The sequence below is a fragment of the Cyprinodon variegatus genome, unplaced genomic scaffold, assembly GCF_000732505.1.
Source record: "Cyprinodon variegatus isolate N-32 unplaced genomic scaffold, C_variegatus-1.0 Scaffold277, whole genome shotgun sequence".
Lineage (NCBI taxonomy): Eukaryota > Metazoa > Chordata > Actinopteri > Cyprinodontiformes > Cyprinodontidae > Cyprinodon > Cyprinodon variegatus.
The window spans coordinates 652,908-662,239 of NW_015150730.1; the positions used below are offsets into that span (position 1 = coordinate 652,908).

A 9,332-nucleotide genomic window follows, 5' to 3' on the forward strand; every position below is an offset into this window, starting at 1 on the left:
GTCTGCTCTCTCCTCAATGTTACAGACTGCAGCTTTAAACAAAGGGTTGAATGTAAAGTCTGGAAATAGAAATGTTCTATACATCATACTGTGACCAAAAAAAATTTAAGAATCAAAAATCTATATTTCCCTAAACCATGTGAGAATGCTGCACTGGGTTATTAACACACAATCCTTCAAATAAACACAGTGTGCGGGTCTAAGGATGAGGTATGCAGGTCAGGAGTTTTAATTTGTGAAGTTTTCTCAAGAATTAAAAACGTTATCACAAGAACAAACAAATATATGAATAAAACAAGACAAGAAGAATTTGGATTGTTATTTATTTAGCAGGCAAATAAAATAGATGCCATGACACAACCTTGACGATAAAAGGAAAAAGAAAAGACAATAAAACCTTAATTGTAAAATGTGGCTTATTGTGATATTAAAGACTCCACCCAGAAGCAACACAATTTATATTATTTCTAAAAGAGTTAGGAATCACATTGAGTGATTTTTACAGTATTAAAAGGTACAAACTAAACTAAATGAAATCAAAGTTATTTCTATAAATAGCTTGACCTACCTACGTCCTCACTGGCGAAGCGGACCAGCCTGCGGGCCACATAGAGCGGATCCTCCCCACCCTCCAGCATGCGGCCCAGCCAGTAGAGGGAGGCGTTCTCATGGGAGCCTCTCATGGACTTATGCAAAGCAGAGATGCAGTTGTAATGCTCCTCACCTTTGTATGAAATGCACCCACATATTAACACGTTAACACAAATTTCCTCACCCTGTGATGCAGCAAGTTTTTTGGACAGCTGAACACCAGAAGGTCAACACAGAGGACAAAACGTCTGATGACAGCGAGTATGTGAATGACTGGAGAGGGAGCATTTACATTCTGTGGATCTTTCAAACCTAATCTAATAATAAATGGTACGACAGAAGTTATGACAACTAAGCGGATAAAGGGAACAAGTGATCTCTGCATTAGTTAGCTGCCACAGCTATGAAGCTAACAATCGCACTGAATAGAAAAAGTAAGACTCAGTAACTGTGATATAATTAGATTTGTAAAAAGTTGTTAAGGTGTTTCTAACCGTGAATTAAAATGTTAGTATTTGGTACAAGAAAATTAAACAAAAAAAAAATATTGTCTAAAAGTTAATAGCACTGGCAGATTTAGATTTATGACAATACCTTTTTCAGGTAAAGTTTTTTTTCTGATATGAAATGAAAGATCTCTTAAAAGATACCAAAAATGAATTAAAATGTCTTAACTTTACCTGTAGCTGTTTATATAAAAAGCATTTAAATATAGCATTTGAAAAAAAAAAAGATACCCTTGTGTAAAATCTTTACTGATGTTAAAGCAACCAACGCTTTTTTTGGTTTCCAGCAACCTCTTGGAATGTTTCCATGGTTATTTAGATGATTCATCTTTTAGGTTGAAGGACCTCCTGCTATTCTTTACTTCCCTCTTAAGGTTAACTTTCAGAATAAAGGTAGCTGCATTACTAACCATAGGTTGAAGGTCAATCCTTTTTTTGTGACCAACTTCCATTTCTTTTATTTTTTTATTTGATGTGATGTCTTGAATAGAAGTTAAATTAACTTAACTGCCCTATAGAAAAAACTTATATTGTTTTTATCAATTTTCTTTCATTAATTTGTTATCTAAATCAAATAGATTTCATCTATTAAATAGATTCAATAGATTTTGATAAAGCTATAAAAGAGCAAAATATGCTCGATATATTTAATATCTCTGAATCATAAAACATAAAATATATTATACAATGCATTTTATAACAGTTTAAATAGATTTTGTTCTAGGTCCACAATGAAAAACCTAACAACTCTTTATTCAGAAAACGCTTTTCCGAGTTTTTATCAGTTAACATTGCTAAAATAAGCAGGTAGAAGCTCACCGGCTTTATCATAGAGGATATGGGATCTCTGGAGACCCTCCTTAATATGCTCCTCCGTCACCACAATCTGTTGAGTAAATCCCTCCTTTGTTGACTGGTTTGGTCGCAGTGAGTTAATCTGAGCCTGAACAGCCAGCTGCAGACTGTTGAGTCCAGTCCTTGCATCTCCGTCACACAGGTAAGCTATGGTGTCCAAAGCTTTCTGTTCGATGTATATAGTTGGTCTGAAGGAAGAATGCAGAAGACATGGAATAAGACATCAGGTTATTATTATCTCTGGATCTGGAATGTATTACAATGTATAGAATGTATTATTATTAAAAAACTCATGTTAAAATGACATTTATTTTACATTTTTTACTTTTTCAGGCTTAAAGCTCCAAACATTACTTGTGTAAAGATGTTTCAGCTGCTAGAAAAGCAATTTCAGGAACAGTTTCAATTATAACCATTAGGCTAATATCTTAAAAAAAAAAACAAAAAAAAACACTAAGCTAATTGCTAATAAATACAGGCAGTCTGAGTCTTACAAATCTGATGTGGAGCGGATCTTTAAATGAGACCAGAACAGTACTCGTCATCTCTGAATGACTTATAATCAGACTAATGTTGAAAAACTGATGCGTTCAGTTGCAGTCTGATTATTGATAATCTGCATGTCCTGAATCGGCTTAATAGCGATGAAAAGAAATGTTTCTAATGTTGGTCTCACAATGACTACGACGCGGCTGCTGTGGACCTGTGGCTTGAAGGTTGCAGGGAATCCAAATCATTAAATAAATCAATGTAAGTGCTCACATCAGCCACAGTGCAGTGCGGATGTTGTTACCAAGACCGTGCCAATCAAGGAAGCGATTTCACAGGAAAGACATTTGGCCGGATGCCGTAACTGTCTCTGTATCAAGCTCCGAAATTTTACAAGTCAAATATGAAAAGTCGGGGGTCAGACAAGAAAACGGTACGGTGAATTTTAGAATAAAATTAAACCACCTTCAGCTAACTTAAATAGTCAGAAAAAAAAAAGAAATACAGGGAAATAAAGGAGCTATTGGAGGATGGATAGGGATATTCATGCACACAGACAACAAGAGATCAGTGTGAGCGACTTTTTGCGAGCGCCTGCACCACAGCGTGTTCAGAGAAAGCCCAGGCTGTTCCCCACAACACTGCAGTGACAGAGAGCAGGTTAAAATAGTTTAGTAGAATTTGCATGCCAATATGGCAAGTTGGATGGGCTTTCACTAACCTTGATGCCACATAAGATATGGAATTTAGTTGCAATTGAACAATACAGGCAGAAGCCAATATCAATTATTTTTGACATTTTTTAGGGCTTTTTAAGCCCGTTTCCTGAAGCAGATCGTTTTTTTCCTTTCTCCATGTCATTGACACAAAGATAACATCACACAAGTCACATCTACAACACCAAATAAAGCATTTACATGATTTAAAGGAATGACTGCTAAATTAAAGAAATTAATCGGGATCACACGCAAATAAAAAAGAAAATGGGTATATGAGCAAAGTTTTGCTTACTTTTTATAAGCATGTGTTCTACGATTGGCCCTCATGCAAATATAGATATTTAAAATATATTTCAATAAGGAGAAATTCAAGAAAAAAAGACTAATGACTCGTCTTTATCATAAATGAACATATGTTACACAGAAGAAGTGAGTGTAATAGAGCACTTACTCATTGCTGTTGCTCTGCTCTCTAGAAAAAGAATCTGTTGAACCTTGTCCCCAGACTTGGATCCCAAGTGCAGCCAGAGCTCTGTTCAAAATGGAGCCCATTGCCTCAACTGAGAGCTTCTCCAGTACCAGCACCCGGCACCTGCTCAGCAAGGCAGCATTTACCTGGAAGGATGGGTTCTCAGTGGTCGCTCCAATCAGAGTGACCGTACCGCACTCTACATGGGGCAGGAAGGTGTCCTTGGGATGCAAACAAAATGGTAAAAAGAACAACTTCACTGATGTGAAAATACTAGTCTTCATCAACTGAACAGAGAGCAATTTTATTCCTTTAACTTTTTAAAACCGCAAACATTAAACAAAGCTTTACAATTACATGATTAACCTCTTAATATCCACCTCTATTTGGGAAATTCTCACCTATTTTGCATACCCAAATGGAAAAGCAAATAACTTAGGAACTGTGAGCCCAAATTGCATGTTTGATACATCATTTGAGATCTAAAACCTTCTAGTTTCTCAATATATACATTAAAATTGGGTGAGTAAAACACCCAACCTGCATCAAGCCCAAGCTGCATCAGTTAAAACAAGACACAAAGTTGTTTTTTTGTTTCATTCTCGAAAATAATAGGTCTTTTTTGAACAGCAGTTATAAAGACATGCTTGCTTGTTGTGGCTGCTTTGTCATGGTGCATTATGACATGCTGCTATATCTGTGTTAATTGTGCTTTGGTGCTCACTATGTCCATAAAATGAAGTAGGTGGTTAAATTGTGGAGAATCTAAGCTGTCCAACAATGTCTAACATTTCTATATTGGTAAACATTTTGCCAGTGTAATTTTTATTCATTCTGAGTTATTATTTGTAAACGCTTTAAAACGATGGGTTTTAAGAGGTTAAATGCATGTTTTTCTTGAGCTACTACTGCTGCATAGTATCCCAGCCACACAGCTTAGTAACTGCTCTGAACAGAAAAAGAAAAACATGCGTTGAAGATGCAGCAGTAATTCGAAAATTGTTTTTAGAAAAAATGTTTCATAGACAAACATAACTGAAAGTCAGGAAACCCTTGAAGGTCCTCCTCAACATGAAATCACTACAGAGGAAGAAATCCAAGCCTGATTAGATCAAATGTTACAAAGTAAAGTGACTTATTTTTATTTTTCGAGGGAAGAGGGGATCAGACAAATAAAATGGTCTACCCAATTTTGCCCTAAATGAAGTTACAGCTCAGGAGGAAACTAAGAGTCAGGGAATCTTTGAAGATCCTGAAGATGAAATCACAACAGTGGAAGAACTGGGAAGCAATTTAAATGAAATACTAGATGGCAGAGATGATTTCCTCCAGAGGAGAGGACCGTAAAATAGATTGAAACGTTAATTCAACTGTACACTTTTACAAGCTCTCCAACTTGGTTGGATGAATGCCGAAACTTTATATCCCAGTATCCTGTAGAAGTTGTTGGGCAGCTCTATTATGTGCCAGCCTTTGCACCATTCATACACATATTTTCCCACAGAAGAAATCTCCCAAGTTCTAATAAAATGTTTTGAAAAGGTCATTCTCTTCGGGTCCCATATCTTTTTCATAGTCTATTTTGTACGGGTTAAATGATCCAGATGGTATTGACACTTGTTGTCTACACAGCTTTGTCATGTGAAAGATGTCAGAAAGCTTTGCTTAAAATTCAGGAAGTTTGTCCCATCATTCCCCAACCATAAGCTGTGGAAAATGCCAGTATTATTTCTCTTCTTAACCGTCGGGTTGCATAGTGTCCCCAAGAGTATTGTGACATTTGCTACTCCATCTGGAAAAGAAAACAGTTTCTCAACCACACTGATGTGATTGCCTGTGATCTCTAAACCAGTCAGGGGAATGTAACATCCAGTAATTCCTACTCCAGCCATCGACATTCCTGTTAAAAATCCAACCCAGTTGAACCATCTGTCTTCTGTCATTTGTCGAAGAAGGAATTTAGTGATGGGGTCAAAACTACTTGAAACAAGAAACCTACAACCCTCAAAGCGCAGACAATTAGATCTTGGGGAAATACTAAATAATTAAGTCATACAGTCTATAAATAGATAATGGAAACAAACAAGCAAACTTTGTTTTGAAACTGAAGACATAAAGATGCAAAGCACTTCAAACATGAGAAGCAGGCTGAATAAGACTGACTGCTGCCACTAAAAAAGACAAAGAAATTGTTAATTATGATGCATCTATGTACTTTTGAAAGTTTACCAACCACTTTAAAAACTGTTGGATGAATACTGCAATGCAGGGCATTCTGAACCTGAGCGTCGGCAAAACATTTACCAGTCAGCATCCTGACATTTATGGAGCTCTATCAGTAACTCCATTATTTGCCAGTCCTCTCCTAACATCCATATGTAATTTCCAGGGAAATTACATATTACATAAACTTCAATGAAGAAATCTACAGTCCTAGAAAAAACATTAAAAATTACATAAAGAAAAATATCAAATACTAATAAGAACAAATAAAAAAAAAGTTATATTTCCTATAGTAAACAAATAAAAACTGAAAAACGACAACAACAAAAAAAAGTTAATGTAATATGGCTTTTTGTTTTTTTTCTTCTAAAAGAGGCTTTAAAACAAAAAGAAATCAAAAACTAAAAATAAGAAATTATGCTGTTTTTAAAGTGAAAAATAGCACAATAAAAAAAAAACACAAGAAAATTATTATTCAATTTTTTCTTCAAGGAATTATCTTCTGTGGATTAACCATTTCTGACATTTTCTCTCATGCAATTATGTGACTAACACATAGCCTTTGGGTTTTTATTTTTTAAGAAAAGGGCAAAAAAAAAAAGCCTTACATAATGTAAATGGAATAATTCTATGTGTATGCTGAAATGAAATAAGTAAAATCAAATAACTAAACATCTCTGATAAAGCAGTGCCTTTTCTGCTCCAATACACTACCTGCTGTGATTTATTAAAGCGGTGAATTTCATCAATGAAGAGGATCGTCTTCCTCTTGCACAGTTTGAGCTCATTCTGCGCCTGCTTGATCACCTCTCGCACTTCGTTGGTGGATGTACTGGTGGCGGACAGTGTGACAAAACGGGCAGTCCCTTTCTTTTTACTTGTGCTGGCAATGATGTGGGCTAGGGTTGTCTGAAGAAAACAGTCATTAAGAAAGAAAATGAGGACAGAGCACAAGAGTAAAGCTGTGGAAAATTTAAAACATTCCGATACTGTCAGGTAGTGGGAATTTAATTTAGTTCTAAACATTTAATTACATTTAAACATGTCAATTAATAACAATCTAATTGGAAATTACCATGGTTTGATTTCAAGTTTTTAACCATTGAGGCAAAAAATATTTGATAAAGTGTCTTAGTGAAATGGCAGAGACACTTATTTCATAATAAAAGATTTGATTTGGATTTACCAACCTATTTTTCTGAATATTAAAATCAAAATGTAAGTTTCTGCCATAGCTCATCGTATTAACTAGACTGCTGAAAATATTTTATGCAGATGCAGAGATGGTGATGTAAGACATAGCAAAAACATCTAAATTGCAGCACAGCCTTTCTGCCTTAAGCTACGGTACTAAAACATTAAAGTGTAGATTAAATCAAGCACATAATATATGGACTCATTGGAAATTTTATTCCATTATCAACATTTTTAAATTCACCTGCTTAACGATTCCAAAGAAAGTCAGTTGCAATTTGTTGTATGCGATTAGATCTGGACAACTATGAGGAAAATATCCTATCGTGTTTTGAATAATAATCCACATTGCCTCCTCTTTCTTTCCTGTCATTATTGTTTGCCCAAATCTTTACCAGCTTTATCACATCTAGTGCTATAATTATTATCCAAAGAGGGCATGGCTGCAGGTTTTGTAGCTTGCTGAAGTGTTTATATGCAGAGCCTGGGCATGTGGCAATTAATGGTTAGAAATATTCTATGAATTGCTTTCAAGTAGCCTTATGCAAGGCTACTTGAAAGCAGACCAATATATTGATCATGCAATGAATTTACAAGCTGAATTGATTGACAACATATCAGCAGAGGTGCACATTTTACCATTGTCATTACTTACACTTATTAGTAATTATTCTGCATAAAATTGATATTTACAAGTACTAATATCTACATATATTGATCATTTAATATGTTTTTATTAAACCTGCAGAAACACATAAAACACAAAATCTATTTCTGAAAAGAGCATGAATTCTGTATTTATAATCTTTAATGTTAGTATATTAATGTGCATAACTAACCAGTGTTTCTGTTAATATATCAAAATTAAAATGTTTTGCTACCATCTGTATTAGAGGGAAATAAATGGTAGGGGTGGCCAATGATTGGCTAAGGGTGGCCATGCCCCCCCATCTAGTTCCGCCCCTGCATATTAGGTGATCAAATAGCTAATTAATAGAGATAAAGGTGATGGCAGCTTTTCCCATCTTCTTCTAAGGCAGTGGTTTAATTAATGAAAAGTCAGGATTAAATGATGACTAGTTTAGTACATGCATCCTCTCATCATCTGCACACCTTTCCACATCCTGGAGGCCCCCAGAGAATCAGAGAAGGGATCTCCTGAGAGTCCAAAAGCGATCTGATGAGCGTGTTCTGGCCGACCACTTTGTTCTGGCCAAAGTAATCCTCCAGTGTTTTCGGTCTCAGAACTTCCGCCAAAGGTTTGTTTAATGAGGACAGGTTAATGATCTTCTCTGTGTCACCGTTTAAAACAGATGGACCCTCTGTAGCCGCGATTCCCGACCGAGGCTCCGTCAGTGCGCGTTTAGTCCCCTTATTGACAGCAGTAGACACGGGACTTCTGTCGGCCTGAACGTCAGGTTTCCCCTTATTGGTCTTAAAAAGAGCGAACATCGAGGAGGAGTTAGTCCCAGCCATGGTGGAGGGAGAGGAGGAAACAGGATCCGAAATGCGCGGTTTCTTCAGAGGAGGGCCGCCCTCCTCAGACAGCCTGCTGCCAGCAGCGCTGCTCAACAAACATGCGTCCAGATGCTCATTTATTGTCTCACATGTAAAGCCTTTCAAGCAAATAGGACATTGAACGGATTCCGAAACTGTTCGGTCCGCCATGTTGGTTCCCGCGAGTTATTGACCCAGAGTCACGTGACCAAAACAAAAACTCTGGGTTCCTTCCTTGAAGTCAGATGAGAGGTGTGGGAGGAGTACGGAAATCTCAGAATCTCAGGGCCACTGAAAAAATTTAAAAAGTTAACAGATTTTTTATTTTTTATTTTATTTCAGTATATTATGAGAAAAAAAGTCACAATTCTGACTTTTTTTTCTCAGAATTCTAACTTTAATCTCACAATTCTGACTGAATTCAAACAGTTTACAAACGTGTTAGCATCAAACCTTAACCATGTCTGTTTTAGAGACTAGCTCTCTTGTTTTAATCACCTTCTGCTCTTCCATTAATGAAATAGCATCACCAGGCACCCCTCTGGCACGTAAAAGTTGCCTAATTCCAAAATGTTCCACCAGTGTGTTACTGCCCCTCTCAAACAACGTACATCTTTGTCAGTGAAGCTGAGTGCTTCCACATCTCTTCCTTCATGGTGCCCAGGGGCGGATCCAGGATTTTTCAAAGGGGGGTGCGCACCTAAGGGTCATGGGGTCACGGGGTCAAGGGTCACAGGTCAAGACAATGTGAGGCTAAAAGACCAAAGAATACCATCTTCACTCTTTCAC

General features: G+C 36.6%; 1 protein-coding gene across 1 annotated transcript in view; it reads right to left on the reverse strand.

Annotated features, from left to right (window-relative positions):
• wrnip1 (Werner helicase interacting protein 1) overlaps positions 1–8,723 on the reverse strand; it is an 11,099-nt gene extending 2,376 nt beyond the window's left edge. Inside the window, exons 1-5 of the mRNA XM_015383195.1 lie at positions 8,160–8,723; positions 6,567–6,761; positions 3,612–3,850; positions 1,917–2,140; positions 569–724 (exon numbers count right to left, since the gene is read on the reverse strand). Of these exons, the coding sequence (XP_015238681.1) occupies positions 569–724; positions 1,917–2,140; positions 3,612–3,850; positions 6,567–6,761; positions 8,160–8,714 (1,369 nt within the window). The 5' untranslated portion in view covers positions 8,715–8,723. The remainder of the gene's footprint in view (positions 1–568; positions 725–1,916; positions 2,141–3,611; positions 3,851–6,566; positions 6,762–8,159) is intronic.
• Between the last annotated feature and the right edge of the window lie 609 nt (positions 8,724–9,332).